Source organism: Carassius gibelio, chromosome A25, assembly GCF_023724105.1.
Source record: "Carassius gibelio isolate Cgi1373 ecotype wild population from Czech Republic chromosome A25, carGib1.2-hapl.c, whole genome shotgun sequence".
NCBI lineage: Eukaryota > Metazoa > Chordata > Actinopteri > Cypriniformes > Cyprinidae > Carassius > Carassius gibelio.
The window spans coordinates 11,021,172-11,046,423 of NC_068395.1; the positions used below are offsets into that span (position 1 = coordinate 11,021,172).

Below are 25,252 nucleotides of genomic sequence, written 5' to 3' on the forward strand. Positions count from 1 at the left end.
GAATAAATGTAAATGTAATCTAAGTTGGACTGGATACCACCTAAGTACACTGAATGAAAGTTTTAGTTATCATTATTTTACTTTGACAAATGTACCGTATATCATGACCACTGATTTTTTTAGATGGGACCATTGTTATGCATGAACTTTTATTCATATTTGTAATTGTATGACCGAATTTTTAAGAGATACAATAGCTTCGTTATTTGACTCTATAATGCGATCGGTTACCTGAAAAGTTACTATATGCTCATTCACACCTGTTAAAACCTTGACAAAGAAAGTGTGAACAAGAATTTGAAGTGTGGTTTTATTAATTGTAGATTTTATGACCAAAGTAAATACTGTATAAACCTGTCTTCATATTTTTCAGCTTATTTTTCCAAGTTTTGTCATCTTTCTTCCAGCAATTCATCATCCAGGACAGCAGATGGTGCTATTACACAGTATTTTCCTTAACAATGAACAGAATGTGTCATTCATACAACATGCCAACTACAAACATTTTGCATTGAGGTAGACTCATTTTGTCCTTTCACTTTGCATAGCCCTACTTTTTAGCCCATACATTACCATTACATTTTACCAATCAGAAAACATTAAGCAGTTAGCAAGGATAGCAAGGAGACATACTGTCACATAATGTATTTTGTACCTTAAATAAATATAATAATATAAATACTTTAAGTGCAAGCACACACAAAATGGACAGTTGATACTATGGCTTTGGAGTTTTACTTACTACTCAATTAATTCGATCACAACACCTGATTACATACTGTTGATATATAAGTATACAGTGTTACAGGTGGATATACAGAACTAATGTGTGTGTCGTTCTTGTCTGTTGATTCTATCTTCTTATCAGACTTCCTCTGGAGTGTCTGAATATGGTTTGCTTGATGGTGCATCGTTTGTTGTCTTCTGTGCTGGTGAACCTGGATAATCAGGAGAGTCTCCATATGCTCCAGCAAGGTCTCTTTCACTGCTTGATTCGTGGGATCTTTTTTTCAAGCTGTTTCCTAAGGGCATGCAAGGTTTCGTGGACCAGCTCTTAGATCTTCCAGGCAGAAACATTGTGTCTTCTGGCAGAAGCAGATGGCTACCATCAGCTTGGACTTCAGAATCAAAGGGAACTACACCTGTTGGTATCTCCTCTGTTTGCTGTCCGTCTTGCTTCTCTGAACTTTCCTCCTTTCCAAGTCCTCCTTCAGGTTCATCTGGTTCCTTTGTCACCTCCTGCTCAGTATCTTTCAGGCATTTGTCCACATCGTCACTACCCTCTTCCCGTTTTACCCCATCTGCATCTAGCGATGCCTGTCTAACAGTCATCCCCACTGAGTTTCTTATCCCATCTTCAATTATTGACTGAGCACTTTCGGGATTCGTTGATCCAGCTGAACTGTCCTGTGTCTTCTCCCCATCTTGCATTCCCATGTCCTCTTTACTGTGTCTAGAAGAAACTCTCAACATCTGTTGCTCAGGCTGGTCAGAAGATTGCTCTACTTTGAAACTGTTGTTAAACTGGTCAATCTGATCTACCAAGGGTCTTACCATTGATACCTTTGGCATCTGCCCAAAAAGACTAGGGTGTACCTTGTACTCATATCCAGCAGGCCAACGTCTTGTAACTGGAGACCCATCCATTCCTTCTCCTTCTTGATTTGCTTCCCTTCCACTTGCTTGATCAAATGTGATTGTGCTCCAACACCTTCGTACAGTGGATGGGGATATGCTTGCTATTTCTCCTGGATAGTATTTGAAAGCTTTAACCTTTTCTAATGGGTAGGAGGTAGTTGCTTGAAGTTTTACTCTCTCCATCATCAATGCCTCTTTCTTTATTGCATTATCCGAAGATGTCTGGCTGTCAGGAACTGTAGATTTTGGTGATTCTGGCTTTGTCCCTTCATCCTCAACATCCTTATCACAAGGGAAGATTCGGATGTCCACACATGAGCCAAGGCGTCTTTTTGCCCCAGGAACATCTACCTCTAGATTCTGGCCGTATTCCTTTGTGTTGAGGTTTGTAGTGCTTATTGTTTTACTCAGATCTGCCTCTTTATCTTCAGGTGGACGGTCATCAACACCCAGGTAATAGCGGTAGAGGCTGTACCCATCAGCACTGTTGATGCTACTGTGACGTTGGAGAGAGGAGGGGTCACAAATAGAAGAGGCGTTTGACCGTGCCCGGGTCAATTCAGAGTGGTCGATTCCCACTAGTCTTTCCAAGGCATTCACCATCCGGCCATTAATCTCTTCCAGTTGGGACAAACGAAGGTCCACGGTCTGAAGAGAGGCCTTCATTGTGTTCTCTCTCTCATTCACCTCTTCAAGGCGCATGGACATGTTCTCAACCCTGAGCGGGAGCAAGAAGAGTATGAATATGTGATGACTGCACAGATAAGAAGTTTGCAAACTGGGGTTGAAGTGATTTACCCGTATTCCTGTACTGAAATTACCTTTCATTTGTAACCCTGATACGTTCATCATTTGAGGACTGTTGCTCGTCTTCTTTCTCCCTGAAATATTCCTCCACACATTGCTCCTCAAACTCATACAACATCTTCAGCTCCTCTGGGGTAAGAATAAGCTCTTTATGGGGAAAAGAGAAAATACAAGCAAATATTTTTCTCATGTTTGGTTTAAAATTATTACCCACTTGGACACCTGCATCTTGATCCTTTGTAATTTTGTCTGTTAATTTTTTTAACTTACTTAATCCTTTATCCTTTTCGTCTAGTTCTCCCTCCTTTTTCTTGCTACAGCGGCAGCAGAGTTTGCGGAAAAGAATGTAGAGGTGGCTAAAGATTATCATTGGTGGAGGAAGCACAGGCCTGTCATGGAAGGTCATGATGAGCTGATATCGCTGAAATTTCCACACCTGGTTGGAGATGGACTTAACCTCAAAGAACGTGTTGCTTTATTGGAATGAAACACATAGCAAGTAGCGAATCAACACCACTGGACTGTTGCTAGATATACAGTACAGCAATGAAGACATTTTTGTAAAGACCAATATCTACAAAATATTTTTTACACTGTTTGGTTTTAACATGCTTCAAGTGAAATAGGTAATCAAAACCATGAAATGGTAGCATTCTTACTTGAAGACAGCAATGAGCAAGTTCACAAGTAGGATGTTGGCCACTAACAAATAACAGGCCATGATGGCTGGAGTCAACCAGGCTCCAGGGATGCATGGTGGAAGCTTTTTCCCATCCTCATCATATAAATTATCTCCACAGGGGGCTGTTTAAAAAAAGCTTTCTTGTTACGTTGTAGTACCAGCAATCATTCTGTTCCGCATTAGCAACAATTCCAGTGCCATTATCGCATTAGTAGTGTTATTTTTGATGACAACAGTGTTTATCATTGTGACAAATGTTTTGCTTACGATTTATTTCCATTGCGTAAACTTGAGCACATTCCAGAAGGGCAGAATAGACACGAACAGTCAGTTAGTGCAAGTGGAAACCAGAAACAAGAACAAAGAATGCAACAAGAATTATTCAAATCAAGAGACAGGCAGGAAAATAATCAACTATAAGTTGCTGCAATCTGTTTGAAACAGTAATGGCATACAGTCTGAAATAGTGAAATAACCACAATTTGACATCAATTTTTTCTGTCTCCAAGTTTGAAAGTTATAAGACGGAATACTCAAAAGGTTCCTAACACAAGAAAAGCACTAGACATGTTGTTATAGGGTAAACTGCAAACAGCAGGGTTAATGGGATATTAGTGAGGTATTTGGAAGGTGGAACAGAGTGTTAAATGCCATCTATACCCTGGAGGCAGAAAACAAAATCTTACTATAAATTCTAGTCTTACGGTCTATCGAATCTGCAAACACCTCTCCATAGATCATCCAATAAGGCATGTAGAAGATATTGCGGGCCAGGCGCCATGTTGGCTCCTCGTCTGGATGTAGGATAGCCTGCCGTGCCACACCGAAACTCATCAGGACCACCAACATGATCACCACAAAGTATAGCATGTCAATCATCTGCAAGACAGGTGACAGCTTATTATATTCATAAAGTCCATATAGTTGAAAATTTGTGTACTAGGTCAAGAAGTATAATAGATTTAGTCAAAATGAATTGTGTTACCATTTTCCCTATCATCATGACATAAGGTCCTAGGTACTTGTTGACTCCAAATATGTCCAGTACGCGGATATACCAGAAGATTATGTCTACGCAGTAGATCACACGGCCGTAGCCCAGGTAGGGTTCATTTTGCAGCCTAAGAAGTAGGCCAAGCAAGAAGGTCGAGATGGCCACCAGGTCTGTGATGTTCCAGTACTCCTCTAACCACACGTTTATCTTTTGCCTGAGTTTTCCCGGTTCTGACATCAAGATCTGGAAGAGATAGTACCAGATATAGGCTACAAGCTGATTCTTTGCTGTTGAGTTTGGATTCATTTCATTGTTTTCGGATCGATTTCTAAGAGCTGTGGATGCAGTGGTGTTTTAAGGAGAGAGATGTACATCTTTACCTGTCTGACTTTCTCCAACCCCAAAGTGATGATGTATGAAATAACGATCCACTCTTGTAAGGATGGCCAACGCTCCATCTTCACCAGTACTATGTAATTGTACAGCATGAGATAGCCAAGGTAGGAAATCTGTCCAATGCAAACTGATTTGAAATTTCAACATAATTTTATTTGTTATTTTAATAACAATACAGTAAAAAATGGGTAAGATATAAAATTTAACCATTCTTTTCTATAAAAATAAATAAAATGAAGTATTCTACAATATCTTCTTCTCAAGCCGTTCAGGGTAAATCCCTGCCTTTGGCCCAAAATGCTTGGATAAAATAAGATAAACAGTTTGGAAAATGTATGAACGGACAATTTTTTTACTCACAGTATTAAACCAAAATTTGGTGAAAGGTGCATTGTAGAACTCAAAGATCTTCGTTCCAATTGGGATCCGCCTCATTTTCTTATTACCTTCCTCCTCGTCTCCTTTCTTAGAGGTTGCATCTGCATTGGCATCCTAGATGTACATGAGATGGTTTTACAACAGAATTCATAGAAATTGCAGCCTCTCTAAAATCTAAATCCTGGATTTGTTTTAACCAGACCAAACATAAGATTAAGAAGCTGTTTGATGCAGCATTAAGGGTTTTGTTTAAATAAAAGGAATGGTGCAGTTTTTACCCGGCCAGACTTATCATCATCCTTTGTCTTCCTGTCCTCATTTTTTGCAGTAACTTGATGAGATGTGTCATCACCCAGACGGAAATCCAACAGTAGGATAAAAGGTGGGAAAATGAGGCTGAGGATCACCTGGAGTTGCAGAAACAGAAAAAAAGGCATATTACAATCAAGAAATAATTTATATCCAATTATCTTTATTTTTATATACATTTCCAAATGAATAACTCTACAATCTCAAACTCAGGGTTTGTGAAGGTAAATGTAAGACTTTTAAAAACCTTTTTAAGCCCAAGTAAAGAAAGAAATAAGAAATACATAGAAGGACACACAAAGAAATTCATAAAGTTAAGTGAGTTTATGATTAAAATAAGAACAAATATCTGCTAGTATCGTAAGAAAATGACATTTTCAAGGGAAAAACAAGTTTATTTTTCTGACCCCACCATCACATATTTGTACTTGTTTTAAGCATGAACTCAAGTTTTCAGAAAAATAAGACTTTGCATCTCAAGTAAATGCATCTTGATTTAAGGATGTTAAGATATTTGTACAGGAAAACAAGACGAAAATAATCAGGAAGGTTTGTTGAAGTACATGTAAAAATTTAATGCCACAACTTTCTGCTCCAGTTCAAGACCACTTTAACGCCTTAATTTGTGGAAGGGTAAATTATGACCTTTTAAGAACAGCAGGAATTTTTACATTAAAAAAAAATACCTTACCTTCAATCCTGGGTTTTTACCCATCCTCAGGCTGCCCATCCACATGTCAGTGAGAAGCATCTGGCTGCAGGTGTGGGCTATGAAGTCTCTGTGCTTGGCAGCCACTGCCAGCTTCAGACAGGTAGAGTTACTCCAGTTCTTTAACTCGTACGTCAACAGTTTCATGGCTAGCTGCTCATCATGTTTGTAGGACTGATCCAGCAACTCATAGGCCAAGGTTCCAAACTCCCTAAAACGACAAGAAGAGCAAATTTTAGTGTAGAAGACTTCTTCTTTTTCAGTATTTAAGTAACAAAATAGTTTAAAGACTGTACAGTTTTAGAAGGAAGAACACTTAGCATAGCATTTTAGCATTTAGATATGAGTTGTACTATTGCCTACATATTAGTGAACCTGACTTGAAAGGGGCTTTGCATCAACTCACTTGGAGTTGTTGTCGAGGTCCTGGGATATGTCGTCCACCATCTCACTCTGAGACGACTCGTGAGCCATAGCTTTGAGGAGCTTACAGGCCACCAGAGCTTTAGCCATACCCTCCTCGCCCCTCTGCCACAGGAACAGAGACATCTTCTGCCTTTTCATCAGCACTGCCCAGACCATCAGCTCATGGAACGGATACTGGAAGCGGCAGACCTCTGGGTCATCCACGTCAATGTCCTCTTCTTCTTCTTTCTTCTTCTTTTGCTTCTTCTTGCCTTTTGGTCTAGGCTCATCATCCTAATGAGGTGAACAGGATATTTATATTAATAAAGAATCTGTTCTCTCTTATAATGTAAAAAGAAGGTCCAATGCTTGACATTTACCTCCATTCCAAGCAGCTTTAGGGCTTTAGGCTGGAAATAAAGGGACATTAGATTACTTAGACTATTTGTGCACACTGAAAACATTTATTAATTTGAGTAATCTCTGTAGCTGCGTTCCAATTCAGAGGCTACATCCTTCGAGGCAACGAAGGATACAACAGATGGATCCTTTGCTGCCCAGGCTATCCCAAGATTCATTGTGTGCCGATGATGACAAGATTCGTCAACGGCAGCTGTCACATTTGCTAGGCGACAAGATCACTCCTTCGTAGGCTAGACCATCCCATTTAACACTTGGTGTGACCTTCACAGCCTTTGAAGGTGTGACCTTTGAAGTATGCGTCCTTCGAAGGATGCAGCCTTCAAATTGGGACACAGATTATGTCTTACCCTCTTTAGTCCATAAAGATTGTTATAAAGAGCTCGGAAGTTTTTTCTTGTGTAGTTACAGCGATATGCTCCGCCCATCAGGTACTCCAACACCAGTCCAATGTCAATCAGTGTTATTTGGTAATCCGGTGGGAGATTCCCCTTTAAAATCAAATGACAAAACTTATTTCATCTGAGATGTTTGTCATGTTATTTTTTATGAAAGAAAAGTAATGCATACAATTCTATTTTTACATTTTCTTCTCAAAACGTAAGCAGTGAAGTTGGATTAACCAGATTTCAAAGTAATATCAGTCAGATTTACCTTTTTAACATCTCGTACGACAATATGCAGAGTGTTGGCTGGACCGAGTTTCTGGAAAACACAAAATAACACAAGCTATGAGATTGTGTATGATTGAGTAATAAAATCTTGAGGAATATAAAAAAATATGACAGCAGGACCTGTCTTTTTTCTGCAGATTAATGAATTGCCCTCATGCTCTATTGTACCTCCTTTGTGATAAGCTCAAAAATTATAATGGTTGCAGTGCTTACAGTGTTGTATAACTCCTCTAATCGAGGGATGGTTAGAAAATGGTGAATGTTTACACCATTTTCTAGCATGAGCTTGACAAAATCCACTCTGTCCAGAACCAAAGCATCCATCATGGCCTGCTCGAGGGAATTCACCTGAAGAGGGTGACAGCGAGCAAGAACTTACAGTGAGGAAAAGCTAAGTATACTGAAAGAGTAAACTTGAAGATAGGTAGGCTACTTAATGTATATGTTACATAAATTATATAGATTATCCAGTTGCGAATGTAGGAAAAGGTGGACTATAAACCCTCTCCCAAATGTCTCACTTAACATGTACCAGTGTTTCCTACTGTATACCACAAAATAATGAAAAGCAAGCTGCATGGACGGTGTAATTCAATTCACAATCAAATGACTCTTATGAGCTGGTTCTTTTAACTGGCAAAGAATCAAACACTCTGGAATTATTGGATCTTGTTGATCTTTTAGACAAGTTTTGTACTTTCGATTCACCAAGAATAGCAGTAAGACTTTATATATAAATGAATGGTGAATTTTAATTTTAATTGTAGCAAATTTAATTTTAATGTCTTACCCAGTTCAGTAGCTCTAACTTTCTGGGGTCAGTTTCCTCTGGTTGTTCTGGTTTGGCTTTGCCTCCTTTGCCCTTTTTTCCTCTGACCTTTCCCTTGATACGTTGAGTTGCTCCTTTCTGTTTTTCATGAGATGGTGCTGCGCTGGTGGAGACGGCACTAGCAAGGGCACTCGCAGGCTATGAAAACAAACATTTTAACTTAAGAAAGGTCTTTATGAAATAATTTATTTTATTATTTAGAAACAAGGTAAACATTTCACTCACTGGTAGATTGTGTCCATACACAAAGATTTGGTTGCGTGCTATATCCACTCTATTCCAGGCCAGAGCCAAGCTCAGCTGATCTGGAGCCGATGCGTTTGTTCCTGAATTACAACCAGCCATGTTAATTTCTAACCATGAACTAAATTTGTGGTATTTCAGAAGGTCTGCATTTTCACTATACCTTTCAGTAAAGCAGTGAGGATAGCCATTTCAATGTCATCTTGTCCCTCAGCGCCCATTCGAAAGACTGTTATCTACACATACCAAGTTGGACGGGGCAGCAAAACTTTAATATATTGACACTCTCATACTTTTATTTTGGGTGAGGAATGAATTACTGTGGGAAAAATGAATAGAAAATCTGTTTTTTTGTTATTTTTGATGAAAGTTCAGCTTCATTTTATTAACATTAGCAGGACCTTCTTATTTACACTCTGAATAACTATCTTAATTCCCTCTCAAATTAAGTTATACAGCTTTCCTTGTTTAGGATGTCTTGCATTAAATGCAATTATATTAAATTTGGAGTCACATGTACGTTAATGTTAAATGTAATCACGTTAGCATGGATGAGTGGCCCTCTTCCAAAACATTCTTGAATGTTAGCATGCATCGCTAAGGAGAGACTTATGGTGGAGTCTGGGCAGTTAGATTAGTACCTCATGGATGGAATGGGAGGAGTGATATCTTAAATTGAACTCTTTATTATGTTTTGAGAATGGATGCTAGTTCATTTAATTTTTGATATCTCGGTTTTTAAGCAAACCATTTCGACACAAATGAAAAACAATGCTTGCTTTCATAATAGCGTCTGCTAAGCTATCAATAGTCATTTTTAATTGTGGGCTTAAAAGTTGTATGTACATTTATTTCCCTATATAAACCAAAGGCTTTATGTACATATGTGGACATTTGAGCTCTTAACACACATTAGCATTAGCATTTCATGTAAAAACACTGTTGTGGAAAGCCATTAGCCAATCTAATACCAGATATTGAGATGTTATGTCACTGAAATAAGCAGAGGAGCTGTTCAGTGTGGATTAGAGAGAAATGGATCCACCCTTCCTCCCTGCGTCTGCACATATTCAGGAACAGGGTGAATGTATGTAGCTCATCGGCAAGAACAGGTGGCATTATGCTGATCCTAGTACAGATGTATAGTACTACAGATGATCTCTTGCCCTGAGGCAGTATTACTAAATACTTAACACATCACTTAGCCTCAGTTTAAGCTGCACAAATATTACCATTAACCAAGTTAATGATTGTGAAGTTCTAACGTTGGGAGTCTGAAAGCGCTTGCAATCTGTTAATCACAATGGTCTCATATCTGAGACATTGACATATATGGTCTCAATGCTCCTGATTAGAGCATCTGCAAAATGCTTATTCATATGAAAAGATGTGATGTGATTTGATATGAAGTTATGCACCTGGTTTATAAAACTAGAGAGCAAATGCAGATGGATATATGCGAGTGACACATGAATAAAGACACATGACAAAATGAATAATGAATGATAATGTTTATTGATGAAAGTTTGCACAAAGAATTAAAAAAAATGGTCAAATTGGTCTTAGGCTGGTCTTAAAGCTGAAAAGTATCGAAACCCAATCTAAACAAGAAGACCTGACGAGAATAGGAGACACACTAAGACTATCTTAGGCTTAAGCAGTTTTATCAGGGAAGAAAATGAGAGTGGGCTTGTGTTGATGGATGTTGGTCTACAACTGTTACATGATCTTATGTCATTGTAGATACTTACCAACTCCCTCTTCTTCATGCATTCAATGACCATGAGCAGAATTTGCCCTGACTGCATTTTGTTGTAGTTAAAGGTTTTCTGGATGGTGACCAGCAGTTGCTCTTTTACGTCATCGTTTACCAGTCTAAAAAAATTAAATTCAGTTGATAATGAATAGTTGACGGCTGACTCTTTCCATTAAAGATGAATCAGTACTAGAAATGTATGGGATAATGTGCATATAGCTAGTCATTACTGGACATAAACCCCTACAAAGGGATCAGGACCCTGCTGGGGTGATGCAAATGGTTCCACTGATCGTAAATGTATTAATTTCTTATTTATATCAATATTTATAGTTTCAACATTTGAATACAGAATGACGCTATTAAAAATTTTTAATAAAGTATTCCACATATCAGTGTAAGAATGATTATTAATACTCACCCTTCAATTTCAGAATATTTGTGGGCAAAGGAAATGATGTCAGAGGCTCGACCACTGCCATCACAGACCACTACAGGCACTGGTGGTTCCTCACGCAGGCTTTCCAAGGCAATCGAGATCACATTGGGACCCCCCTCCACAATCAGACATACCACCGGTACACCCTGGCCCAGTCCTAACATGCATAGACAGAAAAAAAGCAATTAACTTTCCAAAATGTTTTGAATCCCTTAGTACAGGGATTGTGCACATATCAATATAATACTATTACAAAACATTAGCCTGAATGTTTGAGCCTTTTGGGTGTTTTGTGCTTTAAATCTTATTTTCAATTACTCCAAATGCATGCACATTAAAAATCAAAAATCCCTTTTGTAATCAACAAAAGGAGAGGTGAAGTGGTGAGTACAATCATTTTAATTCGACTCTCCCGGGTCTGATCCCAGATGACGATGTGAGTGGTGACAGCTGAGCCTCCCTTTGCTGTCCCTGCCTTATCACGAGCTCCAGGCATAGGATGACAAAGGGAAACCCACAGGTCACAGACACCAAAGCCTTGATCAAATCTGAAATGGCATGGAGCATCTCCATTGGTCCCTGACCCCATGAACCCCATTACTGATAATCAGGATATATCTCATGTCATTCAAACCCTTAGCATGCTTTCAAATGTGCCCTCTTAGGATCGGAGGTACATTAGACCTAAAGCAGATAAGATTTCTGATGCTGCCACACTTACGCGTGTTAATCTTCTGGAGGGAGATGTGTTTCTCCAACTGCCTGCGTAGTTTGACCTCTGCCCCGTATTTCCCACATGTGCCATTATCAGATAGTATGAAGTGCGAGTGGCTATTGTTGAGAACAGCAAGTTTGCTCAGAGGATTGGAGATGGCCTGATATGGTTTGTTCACCTGGAAAGGAACAGTAAATTGTGGATATCACTGGACAAGTACAGAGGTTCTACCATTCGATGACGTAGCATAGCACCTCGGGAGATTGTTACTTCATACGTTTGAGCACCATCATGTTTTTTACTATACATCGATAGTTTTTGCTTACATCTTTTCCAATTAGATCCTCTTTGCTCTCCAGGATTCCCCATGGAGCGATACCTATAGCACAGACCTTCCCTCTGGATTTCGAAGAGTGATCCTTCAAAGCATCTCCAACGTGCCGGATCACTCCTACATTGGGACAGTATCATAAAACAGATTAGGAAACTATACTTGATATCAAACCAATAAAATATTTATCAAGATACCAAACAGAAGATACAGTAGATCCAACATTGGTTCCAACAAGTGATTTCAACCATGTGGATTGGGAGATGAGCAACTCCATTTCTGAAGGACCACTGTCCTGGAGAATTTACCTTTATTCCTAATTAACAAATATTTTCTAGTAATCCTGAAGACTTTGGTTAGATTTCTCAGGTATGTTTGGGGATGGAGCTAAACTTTGCCGGACAGTGGCCCTCCAGGACCAGAGTTGCCCATCCCTGTTGTAGTCAATGAATACCCACCAGTGCTGACTCCACCAGTGAAGATCCATGCTCCGGTGGTCACGGCAGCCTTGATCAGGCCTTTTCCAAAAACTTGCTTGAGTTTGGGCTGCAGGTCGAAGTTCTGGAGGCCACCATGAACTGATATAAGCAGTGTGGGCAACTCCAGCTGCCATTCCTTCACCATGAGATGCAGCAAGTTGTCCGGCTTGGTATCATGTGACACCCGAATATACTTTAAGAAATATAAAATGATAAGATTAATGTCAGATTTAACTGTTGTTCTTGAATGAAATATGTTTAAGTGAGCTATGCTAGCAGGGTTCTTTGCTTACAATTGCTATACAATTACGTACAATTACGTTAGCAGATTCACCCCATAATGTTCAAAATAGATACCATGGCTTTGTTGACAAATCCTCCTCCTTGAAATTCAATGATGCCATAGGCGTCAGTAGGGGCAATCTGGGTATGTCTAACCACAGACCATTTCTCTTGAGGAGGGTCCACGTGTACAAGCTGGTTCTCTTCTGAGGGCTTGTTGGTTGCCGGAATGGCCGGGTGCTGAGTCACTAAATAACCACAAGCACACCTGAGGAAAATCACAGCAGAAGTAATGCTGGAGGGCTGTTTTATTGCATACAACAGGATGTTGCTTACGTAACTCAATTAGCTGACATTTCACCATGGAAATAATTTGGTTTGAGGGTACTGCATATCTTTCTTTGCACATAGAGCACCTATCAGGGTTTTGTCTAAACTGCGGTCTGTGTTCAATGGGCACATGCATGAGTGCACACCCTGGCATCCCTCCATCCACAGGAAGTGTGGTGGACTGAACTACACCGGCCCCATCACATCCAGCCTCGAGACATGCCCACACAGTGATCTATGAAAGGGCTTATGATGTCACACATCACCCCTCATTACATAAGAGTCTAAAAAGCCTCAAAAAAAGAAATGAGTCATAGAGGTAATTTGTCTCGCACAATGGTGTCATTATATGTAGTTGCGTGTTCTTTTGAAATTGTTTAAAATAGAAAGGCTCACCTTGTTGGGTCCTTGGCTGGAAATATATGAATACATTCTCTTTTGTGAAAGGTTTTCTCAATCCAAATTTTCTGGACCTAAGAAACAAACAAGAAAAGACAGTGAATAAAATAAAATGAAATAATGCTTTTCTGACCCAAAGAAGCAGAAATAAAATAAAATAAAATAGTAGTTTGGTTATACAAGCACAAACCTTCAAAATTATACATATATTTAATGTACCATTCGACCATGTTAATATATGTATAACATCAATTACAGCAAGAACTGCTTTTAGTCCCTCGAGTTTGCCCAGAGTGAATACAGTAAATCCTCTTTGCGATGATAATCCTTACTAAAGTATGAGTGGTACATTTCGCACAAGCCGTGGATATACTTAACACATGGAAGAGAAAATATATACATGGCAAATGTCTAAAGTGATTAACTATAGAGACTTCTGGTGAATTGCATTTGTTTATTTGTTTTAGCACTGATAAGTGTGCTTTTATGAATATAAGGGTATACAGATAATGCTGGTCTTTTACAGTTCCCGTAGTCAGCTACTAAAACTGCAAAGCAACGGTTTCTTGTGTTAGGATGTGCGGATACGAGTTGAATGAAAGAGCATCCAGAGAGTCATTGACCGTATCCAGGCTGTGTCCTGTTTTGCCTGAAATTATTAGTGCATAGCAAATTGGAGTGCAAACTCTGCTCCAGACCATAATTATTCTCTCTTTTTTCTGTTTTAGAAGGTGCCAAGGAAACCCACCAACATTTTTAGCTTTCGCAAAAGATTCTGCTGTGCCAGCTTTGTGCTCCGCACACTGGACGTAAATAACCTTTGGTTCAAAGCAATATCTGTCTGGGCTTTTGTTATTGGTTCAGCCCTAATTAAGACGAAAGCTTTTGAGGAAAATCTCTGAAAAATCAGTCACAGAATATAAGCCAAGATAAGAAAGACAGAGCATGTTAGAAACCCACAAAAACCATGGCTTTCCATCACACAGTTATGAGTATAAACCAATACATTCATAGTTTCTAAAGTATTTCACCTCTTAAATTTTGGTTGCACTTTTTAAACAACAACAACAACAAAATACTTTCTTAAAAATCATACATTGTTTAACAATGACAACGTTTTATTGGAAACTGCTAATTGTTGTTTCGTCCAGAAAAACATTGTGAATCATTCTCAATTTATATTTTAATACTACAATCTCATAATTCCAATCCTGATCTCATCATCACATCCGTGGTCCCTGGATCCATGGGTTGCTTCTGGTCACCCAGTGTTAGCTAGTAGGGGTCCTACCTGTGGAGCCTCTAGTTGACATTAAGAAGGTGCCAAAAAGAAAGTTTCTGCATCAGTGTCCCTCCTGGAGCTCTGCTGGCGAGGGGTGCTCTTTCCCAGAGCGCCGGTGCCCAATGAATCCCACAGGACATGAAACTTCATCACTTTATGAGGGGCTGTTCATATGATAAGCATGTGAGCAGGCTCTTTGTTCGGGGCACGTCCCATGACTCCAGTTCAAGGTAATCCTTTTGGGAGTCCCATGACCCCTCTCTCCTTGCCCACAGGGTATTTTCATCCCTCGCTGGAGCAAAGCACAATAAATCTACTTTGATAGCTTCATAACCCCCATGAAACCGCACTTCTTAATTCTCAGAAAACGTCTTGAGATGGCTTTTCTACCACAAATACTTCTTGCAAGTTGACGTAGAGAGTCAGGTTTGTTTCTAGAATCAGACAGGAATGGGAACTCACCACAGCTTTTCATTTGAAAGCGTTAGACTCCTCCAACCACTTTGATTTCAAGCCCAATTTGCATAATTGAGAGAATTGGGCGCAGACATTCTTTTGAAAAGAGGCCTAGTTGAGACATGACAGGACTCCAGTCGGGGGCAAGGTCATCCAGCACTAATTGTTGAAATGGTTCTGACGGACTAACAATCACTTCTAGGAATTGATGACGCTACTGACTTTAATCTTTTAGAGAATAGACTTTTATACAAAAAATAAGCCGTCTGTAACCCAATCATCTTATTTGGGAACTCTACTCAATAGATGTTGCATCAGTTGATTCGAAAAGTTACAATTGTGAAGATATTCATAATTCATTTCACGTGAGTTGGTTTCGTGAAGTGACTAGTTGAAAAAAAAGTAAATCATCAGTAAATCGGTCTAAGCTGGTGTTTAGCTGATTTACTAGCATGACCAGCTTAAAAAGATCCTCAGCACAGACCGGCCTGACCAATTTGGCCAGTTATGGAAACGATATAACCACACTGGGCTGGTTTAAAATCTATTATTCAGCAGGGTTGCCTTGTCAACTATTGAAAACATGGGAAGATGACACACAAACTGAAGATGTCCATTTTTGCCCTTTATGGGTCAGATAGAAATGGTGAGATCATTGGTTTAAAGTACTTTTCAATGGGTCCTTTCCTCAACCATCTCACTCTTTCAGCAGTTCGGTGCTTTCGTCAAACGCACGTGGACTAATTAAAGCTCTTGAAGACAAAGGGCTCTTGCCACTGCAGTAGTTCGGCCAGTGTGACGCACTTATTTCGGCTAGTTTAAACTCATTATCCACAGCAATCAAATCTCAAATCCGCTGAATGCTCATCAGCTTTAAGTTTTGCACAGAAAATGCACGAAAGCATTTCCTTGCTCAAATTAACAAGGCCTATAGCAAACCCGGCAACAATTGACACCATTGAGTCTTTAGTCAGGCATCTCACACGGTGTTGCTCAACTAAAAAGGCATTTGTTCATAAATAGGATTGTGGCTGCGATTCGTGAGAGCTCAGAAATCAGATTAAACGGTTATGCAAATCTTTCTTACAGATTTTGTACAAGTCTGCATTTTCACATTATAAAGCCAAAACCCACAAAGATACAGTAAATACATACTTTCTGAAATATATATATAACATTGCCTGTTCACACACTTTGTGAATTGTATAAGTCTTTCCGAAACTAGACACTGAAGGTCACATGAGAGACCAACAGTCCTGTGACCCATTGCTTAGAACTAATGAGCAGTGTAAAATTTGATTTGCTCTCACAATCTATCTATCTATCTATCTATCTATCTATCTATCTATCTATCTATCTATCTATCTATCTATCTATCTATCTATCTATCTATCTATCTATCTATCTATCTATCTATCTATCTATCGACAATAAAAAATAGAGCAAGAGAGTCAAATATCTTACTTACAAATACATTTTTATGTTATTTGGTTGCCAGTACAGTACTTACTTTCCATCTTCATTTTTAGTTTTCAGTTTTATAGAGGTTATACCAGGTCTGGACACAATAGGTCTGGGGACTTCTGGGTAAGTTTAACACGCTTAACCTTTGTAAAACAGTGCTTCTTCATTCTTACTCTGCCTCTAAAAAGACTCATTGTCTGTGTGGGTTTGAAAATCCAGTTAGCCACCATCACATGAGACCAACATGTCACTGATTAGCCTTGAGATTTCTTAGTCATAAGACACAATTTTTAGACAACTATGTTTGTGTGAGAGTGCTTTCCTCTGTCTTTGTGAGCGGGGGAAGGGACAGAGACATTTTAGAGGATGCATGCATGCAAGTGTCAAAGGAAGTGTTTTTGTAACAATCATATCCTTCTTTCCTCATTAACTCAGTCTGGACACACATCCTTCAAAACTGTACTGACGGAAACTAATAAAGGTGTTACGTACTCATGGTTGCATTTATTGACTAATCACTCATTTGTAAAGTTTGTGGTCCCTTACAAGAATTTGATTAATGCATTCTGACCTCTTCACCCGCTACTAGAAGATATTGAGTAAATTACTTAATTTGAAAATTTCTGCATGTATTGCATCAGTTCAAAGTGCGCCACTCGACATTAGCAAGAGTCTACCACTGTAAAGATGTGTTGGATTCCTTAGGCATTTCTGAAGGCTGTATTTTCAGTCTTAATCACATGAAAGCAGACATTTGAAAGTAGGGAGGTAAAGTGGTAAATCCCGCCCAGCTGCTGGTGCTCATACTGGGCATTATGAGGGATTAGAGGCAGCGGAGGAGCATCAAACCACAGAGGTGCCGCTCATTCTGGTGCTGCTGGAGAAGGCTGTGTTACTTGCTGAAACCACCCTTTTGATCATTAAGATTAGGATTTAGATTAGTAAGAGGTTTAAAGATGTAAATCTTTTTTATATAATGCATATCTAACATCTTGTTTTGCCACATTGTAACAAGTAAAATTTGCTTTTTAGATTCATTGGAGCAGCCGTGGTTAAAGCTGCAACTGTAAAGATAATCAGCAAGTTTTAAAGATAAAATGTTTTATTTATTTATTTATTTATTTATTTATTGCAAATAATTTTTTCACATTATACCTTTGCAAACACTCTGCAACAAAGTTGTGAATATAAGTGGAAAATGCAATTATATTACGTTGTATATAACTGTTTTTGTATTATTACTGCATGCGGCTTACAGCTTTGTGAAACATATGACACATTATAGCAGCAATATTTAAAAATGATCTAAAGTAATAATAATTACTATTATTATAATACATTATATATTATATTATATGAATTCTATTAATAATGGGCTTTTAATGAAAAACCAGAGCTGCTTGTGTTTTTTTAACTTAAACTTCAGCTTTGTAAAATATTATTATGTTATATTATATTATATTATATTATATTATATTATATTATATTATATTATATTATATTATATTATATTATTCAAATCCTTGAATTAGCTGGCCAAATAGTGTATACATAATATAATATAATATAATATAATATAATATAATATAATATAATATAATATAATATAATATAATATAATATAATACTTTATAAAGCTGAAGTTTAAGTAAAAAAATATATATGTAGAGAAACAATAACAAGCAGCATTGATTTTGCATTAGAAGCCCATTATTAATGTAATGTCGAAAAATATGAAAAGAATTATAAAAATATGTAACCCTATAGCCAGCTGGACGAACATTAAACCCTTCAACTGAGATATAAACCTGTGAATCAGTGTTATTTTACTATCACTAATATACTTTTATATTGTTTTTGTTAACATTTTGAGTTGGATTTTATTTGCACATTTTTCATTTTAATATTTGTTCGAAGTAACTTTGTTGTGTTTTAGCTATGGTTTATGTGTTTCGTATTATTTTAGTACTTCAACCAAAAAAAAAAAAAAAAAAAAACAGTTGAAACTAGTTGTAGAAGTAGTTTAAGTCTTTCATACATTTTCTTTTCTGGTTAATGATTCTTTTATTTTTGGCAATGAAACTGTTTTTAATGGTTTTAGTTTAAGTTACAGTTTTAGTTAACTAAAATAACTCTGCTTTGAATATCTGGATTAGTATCATGTCACATACACCTGACTTCACTCATAAAGAAGAACATATTTTCCTTCATTCCAGTCATCTCTCCATCACTCGATCAAATCCAAAGCCCTAAACATGCCTTAAGCAGTGGACACTCTTACCTTCTGTGACAATGATGTTGAGCGTTTGACGGAGGCCCGTTTGATGGAGCCACTGGCTCTTCTACCTCCCCGCTCCATGTGTCCCGTTCACTCCGCACCTCAAAGACTCATGCCCGAATCGGACCCTCTAAGACCCTCTTTTGTTCTGTCTGTAAAGCGGTCCCTGCACTAGCAGCGCTCAAACTCATCTCCTGATGTTCACTCTTTGGGTTCTCCCGCCCTTAACTGACAAGATAGAAAGACACACGAGGATAAAACATCTCTCGATGTAATCAGGATTAATGCAGCCCGCTCTTGGGAGCTTGCGACTTTAATGGGGGAGAGATTTAATAAATGGTTATTGAAAGTAAATCTACTTTGGGACACTGTGGCCCAAAAAGGTTTTGAAATCATGCAAACTTTCCTGGACTTCGAAGACTAGAGTTACGATAAGAAAGCGGGTAGGCCTAGACTAACTGTGAAATCTCTGATTCTGTGGTAAAGTTTGAAGAGAAAGTCTGTGAGGACCAAAGGTTTTGCAAACTGTGAACATATATACCTGGTTAGATCATGGTGATCTTATTACACACGTGCTAGTATTTTTTATTTTCGTTAAAGGTAAGAATGCCATGTTAATAGTCAGAGTTTTTGCACTTTACAACCAAGGGATTATTTGAGGACATGAATTAAATGAATTTCTCTTTAAATACATGCACAAAGAAACAAAAGAATCAATCAAATAAAACCTGAAACAGATGTGCCCCTTCCAGACCTTTCAAATCAATTACACTGAGAGGAACCTTTTCTGTATTAATGATATGTGAACGTCTGAAAAAGTAGAATACTGTCCTCTTGTGGTTACAGTTATTATTACATATGTGTTCAGAATGTCCGTTACACATATTCTGGATTAATTGGATAATAATATATTATACGAAATTATACATAATATATAAATAAAATTATATAAAGTACATGTATATATAAATAAAAGTACAATGCACTGTAAATGTGTGTTATTTTAGTATAATTGAGATATTTTAGTCATACTTTCAAAACTAAAAATCTTAAAAAGGTCTTAGTAATTTTGTTTATTTTTCATTTTTAGTATTTCTATACATATTTTTATTGATTTGATTTCAGTTTTATGTTTAGTTATTTAGTAAAAGTAAAAAAAAAATAAAAAAATAAATATATATATTTATTTAACAGTCATTTTATTTCAAGTAATGCCATTTTTATGGGTTTAGTTTTATTGTGTATATGTGTGTGTGTGTGTGTGTGTGTGTGTGTAAAATCACATAATGATTTTATACATAACATTTTAGTTTGTGTTTCTCAGTGTATTCATTCATTTCCAATTGTGTATGCTACGTTGGCTGAAGACGTCAATATAACAAATGCATGCCAACCTGATGAACAAACACCCAGCTCCTCATCTCATTATAAGAGGATGAAAGGTAAAGTAATCCATGTTAAGTGAAGAACACCACAGCTGATGCGAATAGAGCTCCTGTGTGTCTGCCTCATCCAAAGCAGAAAAAGACTTCTGTCATGTAGAGGTCAGATCTGGAGCCCTTGTGAGAAATTAAAAGTTTCTAGTGTTGCATAAGAGGTGCAACCCACTGATGGCTTGATTTCGTATTATTTATGAGGCTCTGTGCTTTCTAAAATGACAATATCATAATAATTCATAAAAACCAATCCAAAAAATGGCTTCATGCTCAAGGGGATTTAAAACAAGCCAGGACAAACACTGATTTGTTTACAGACTAAAATGAAAACATCTACTAATTCCTCCAACACTTTTGATTAAATGCCACAGATGAGTGCATTTGCTAATTGAATCCCTGACAAACAAGAATCTCACAACAATAACATTTCAAGTAGCTACAGATGAATCTACAGCGTACATAAACACAAGACATAAACACTCTTACCGATGCTGAATTCTGTGAACTTCACAACTGATGTCACTGTGCTCTAAACAATGAAGGTTCTTCCACGAAACGATGCTCAAAGTGTTTCCAACTGCTTTAAGAACAGATAATGCATAATTTCTCCTCGTAAGCAGACACAAATGAGCTTTATGGGTGCAGATGGCTCAGGCGCACATTCTAATTCCCTACAACTCATGAGCCTGTTATGGTGACCAAAGCTCTCCACAAAACCCTGCGGGCTTCCACATACAGCATGCAGCAGACACCGAACTGTATTGCCTTGTATCACTATTTTGTAGTATAAAGAAATCCAAAAAAAAAAAAAAAAAACACATGCTGCCCCTGTGAAAGCATGGGTTTGTTATTTGGAACAGGCAATGTATTTACACTACACCTTGTCTATTTCCTATGACCAATCATGGCTGTCCGGAACAAATAAATATCAGAATGCATATGAGCCTGAGTGGATAATACACAGCCAATGTGTATGTAGGAATATAAGATGGACTGAGTCTACATAAATGAGAATATCTTAAATGTGAAGAGAAATCAGTGAAGCAGCCGAGGGTTTGCACATGATCTCCCTTCTCAGGGATGTTCTGAAACCCTTTCTATTGTCTTAATCTGGATTTCCATACACTAACATTGCCTAGAAAGCCCAGCAGACATTAATTGGCAAAGCAGGATTATGAGCATAAACATTATTGCATCTGTGCTGGTGGGGATCATATCAAGTGACATATCCAATTTCAAGACTGCAAACTGATGCACAATATTACCTTATTTTAGAAATAACCATGCCATATAAATTGCCAGCCAGCCAGCTAGCTCATTCTCTGAACTTTTGAGTTCTTATATATTTCTTACCACTAGATAGCGCTCATACATTGTTTCTCACATATCTGACATATATTCTAACTGGGAGCTGACTTGAACTTTCACTTCCTGGTCTCTTTGTCTGCCTGATTTGCATAAGAGACAAGTTTTAGGTCAACAGTGCAGGCTACTGACGATACTTGTTTGCTTCCTGAACGTCTCCTCCTGTTGCAATTCTTGTCAACAGATACTTGTGTTAAGCAACAGTATGAAAATGACTCATATGTTTTCAAGCAGGTATCTTTACTGCCTGAACCAGTTATCACACGCATCTTGCAGGTGGTCACGTCCATGATTCAACATAACCTCTCTATTGACAAGGCCGCCTGCAGAGGGTCACACACAAGGTTACTAGGAACTGTCTGATGGACTCGTCAGACCTATTCAACAGCTCACATTTAGGTCTGGCAACCTTTCTGAATCATTGCTTGGTCCACATGAAGAAAGAAAGAAATAAATCCAACCAGACACCAGAACCATCACAAACCGACTAAACAAACACCGAGTTCATTGAGTCGTGCTTGGAGATGGCCAACAGCTGTCATGAATGCTTTGTTTTGTTTTCTACTTGTTAATTTCCAAATATTTTTTCCCCGACATGTTTCCAAAAAGAAGGAAAATATAGTAAACAGCTGGCCAGCAGGTTAACCCCCCCACCCAAAATTAGTTCCATATGTGCTAATCTATGGAAAACACTTCCTAGAAATGATTGCATCCTCAGACTTCCACTTCCTTTAAGTCAAAAGGAAGAGAATAAAAGAAGTGGGTTCAAAGAAAGAATTTTCAGTCAGTATATTACCAACGTCAAGGGATATTTGTTCCCGTGTAGTCAGATTTCAGGTAGCTATGCATTGCAGAGATGAATTATGCAGCAGGTGTCTGTCCTACCTGGAAGCTGATGGCTCCACCTGGTTGTTTTAGAGACAGACAACAGCCCCAGCAGGCACAAAGGTGTGCTTTCTGCTCTTTACTCTACCCACATGTGTTTTAAGGAGGGGGAGTTGGGGACTTGATGGACATGAATGGTGGATCACGTACACCTCATGCTCTCAGAGAAGGTACAAGAGATTGACAGGTGGGACCCTTCACGTCTGTGTCTTTCAAAATTCATGCCATCAAAAAAAGGGAAACACAGGTTGGACAAGCACCAGAGAGAAAGGAAAACTTTACACAGGTCTGATAGCGGGGCATGCCAAGGCATGTCGATTTCTCCCAGCAGAGCTTCTAGAGACAGGAGCATTTGAACCTGTGGCTCTAGTTGAACTAGTCAATCTTGTATGAAATACAGTAGAAGGTATGGGTATGTCAAAACAGACACTAGAGAGACTGTTATGGACTTTTGGATCACTAATCTAGTGCGTTAAACTTTGTTTTTATTTCTTTTCATTTCCTCATAGTCAAAACACTCTTTGTTCGAGCTTAAAATACACAATTGATCTTTTTGCTAACAGTCATAATATAGTCACAGTATTATATGCAGTGAGGGACTCACCCGTTAATAACCACGTCACTGCATGTTTTCAGTGTGAGACCATCACAGGCACGTTTCATTCTGTACACTGTACACCTTCAGGTAAACATCACTCAAGCGGTGGTGAAATCGTAACCATTGGCCTTTAGTTGGCTTTCTTGAGACTTGGAATTAAGAGATTGATTTTATGTAAATGAATGGCTTAAATATCCTCTTTTGCATTTATTCAGTGCATTTAACATCTTTGGACATTATAGGGTTTTAATTTCTTGCACCGTATTCAACTTGGATTCGAACACTTTACCAAATATATGCTTTAAAAAGTTGAAATGAGTGAATGTTTATGAACATTTAATCATCAAATAAATGATTTCACTCTAGATTTATCTGCCTATTGAGTTTTTTATTATAGAACAGTGTTTTGGTGTTTTGGTTTAGGATAGGGTTAAAGGGATCAAGCATATGTATGTTATAGTGAAAATTTAATACAAATATATTTACAGTTCTAAAGAATTTCTAAAGATTATTTACATTTCTAAAGCTGCCCATATGTACAGTCATGGCCAAAAATATCAGCACCCTTGGTAAATATGATCAAAGGAGGCTGTGAGGTTAGATAACACCTGACAAGAGATCAGAGACAATTCCTTCATCCAGAATCACTCCAGACCCTTCGCTTCTCCTCTTCAGTTCACTCCTCTCATGTTCTGTAGGGTTCAGGTCAGAGGACTGGAATGGCCATAGCAGAAGCTTGGTTTTGTGCTCAGTGACCCATTTCTGTGTTGTTTTTGAGGTTTGTGTTTGGATTATTGTACGGTTGGAAGATTTTGTTTTACTTTTTATCTGTGTTCACCAAACCCATCTTGAGTTTTTGCTGCTAAAAAGCTAATTTTTTAGTTTTATCTCACCATAGAAGCCAGTCCCATTTGAAGTTCCAGCCATGTCTGATATCTAAATATGCTTTATTTTGTTTTTGGGTGAGCTAGAGCTAAAATATCTACTTCAGAGATATTTTACTCTTAAGAATTTCTAGGGGTGCCAATAATTGTGTCCAATTAGTATTTGAGAAAAACCTTTATTTCATAATGATATTTCCCCCCATTTTAAATTCTTATTATCCAATGAAAGGATACATTTTTGTGAATTTTTAAAATAAAAGATCAAAAGGATTAACAATGCAGATTAATTTTCACAGCCTTCTTTGATCAAATTTACCAAGGGTGCCGATATTTTTGGCCATGGCTGTAAATACTTTTTCACCTTTTAGATGCAGTCACTATTCCATATACTTCCATAAAACAACACATAATGTTTGAATATCTATAAATACCAATGAGATCAGGTTTCCTCATTGAAACAGAAAAGGAAATATTTTGCTATTCATACTATATTAAACAGAAGCCTGTGTGCTTTGTGCAGCTACTGTTGAAAGAAAAACTTGGTGTAAGAAAACAGCAGTCTAATTTAATTATTTATTGGCTCATTTAATGTTTCGCCAACTGACGCCCAACAGAGCATGTGAAATCAAGTTCTATAATACGAGTCATTAAGAGACTTTTAAAATGAATCACGACGCTGGTGAACTATCTTCTATATTATAATGTAACATGTTGCTAGAATTTTTTTTAAACACTTTAAATGGAGAAAGATTTGTTGGCAAAGGCTAATCTATTAGCAGCAGCTAGCTCTGCATGCTAACCAGCCCTGCTGTGTGCTTCAGCACTGTTGTTTACCATTTAGACTTACACTCATTTCTCAAGGCATGTGGAAAGCATTAGGATTTACCACAGTTTTCATGTCATGTCATCAGGATACAAAACATTACTGATGGAGAGGATTTCATTCATTTAAGGATGGAGTGATGGAAACATTTAGTCAAAGGTTAGCGCTGAATGATACAAAACAGTGTCTACTGGAACACAGGCGTGAAATACAAGCCTTTCTCCTCGAACAAATGTGAAATGACATTCCATAAAATGGGCCACAGCCACCAAGATAAATTGTTCCCCATTTCCTACAAGAAAAGTGTTAACACTTTTACATTAGCACAGATGCAAATTATTTTTTTTATTCCTAGGTCTCATAATTAGATTAGGGTCTCTCCACATAGTTGTGTTTGTGTAAGCACTATTAGTGCAAAAAAAGCTCCCATTTTAATTGTCAAGTGTTCAAAAAAGTGGTTGAGCGCAACTCAGCAAGCCCTAACAAAGCAGTAAAAACAACAGTAATGAGGATTACAGCTTGTTTCCTGTGTGGAATTGTGGGGGCTGGGGCGGGTGGGAGGGAGC

The 25,252-nt window shown here is 37.9% G+C and overlaps 1 protein-coding gene across 2 annotated transcripts; it reads right to left on the minus strand.

The window, feature by feature from the left end:
* Positions 1–296: 296 nt before the first annotated feature.
* LOC127946982 (transient receptor potential cation channel subfamily M member 1) lies at positions 297–20,800 on the minus strand. Of its 2 annotated transcripts, XM_052543845.1 has the most exons (28): positions 20,618–20,800; positions 18,699–18,923; positions 13,213–13,289; positions 12,562–12,754; positions 12,184–12,397; positions 11,721–11,845; positions 11,401–11,572; positions 10,662–10,836; positions 10,236–10,359; positions 8,648–8,720; positions 8,467–8,567; positions 8,203–8,379; positions 7,626–7,760; positions 7,393–7,443; positions 7,089–7,229; positions 6,699–6,728; positions 6,320–6,612; positions 5,896–6,124; positions 5,174–5,302; positions 4,878–5,009; positions 4,502–4,630; positions 4,113–4,364; positions 3,832–4,006; positions 3,395–3,415; positions 3,105–3,249; positions 2,716–2,918; positions 2,460–2,592; positions 297–2,356 (listed from the first exon to the last, which is right to left on the minus strand). In XM_052543845.1, the coding sequence occupies exons 2-28, from the start codon at positions 18,774–18,776 to the stop codon at positions 865–867; spliced, it is 5,199 nt and encodes a 1,732-aa protein (XP_052399805.1). In that variant the 5' UTR covers positions 18,777–18,923; positions 20,618–20,800; the 3' UTR covers positions 297–864. The 2 variants fall into 2 exon arrangements, with proteins under 2 accessions (XP_052399805.1, XP_052399804.1); XM_052543844.1 differs by lacking the exons at positions 297–2,356; positions 2,460–2,592; positions 2,716–2,918; ... (16 more) ...; positions 18,699–18,923; positions 20,618–20,800 and adding an exon at positions 14,507–14,945 and having other exon boundaries at positions 9,981–10,359; positions 12,562–13,289.
* Between the last annotated feature and the right edge of the window lie 4,452 nt (positions 20,801–25,252).

Bases quoted from the DNA above. Each gene is read 5' to 3' on its own strand.
- LOC127946982 (XM_052543845.1), bottom strand. From the start codon at position 18,776: ATGGAGCGGGGAGGTAGAAGAGCCAGTGGCTCCATCAAACGGGCCTCC. The intron at 11,846-12,183 runs GTGGGTATTCAT...GTCCCAATGTAG, and splicing joins CACTGGTGGAGTCAGCACTG to GAGTGATCCGGCACGTTGGA. The intron at 8,380-8,466 runs GTGAGTGAAATG...TTGTTTTCATAG, and splicing joins TGTATGGACACAATCTACCA to CCTGCGAGTGCCCTTGCTAG.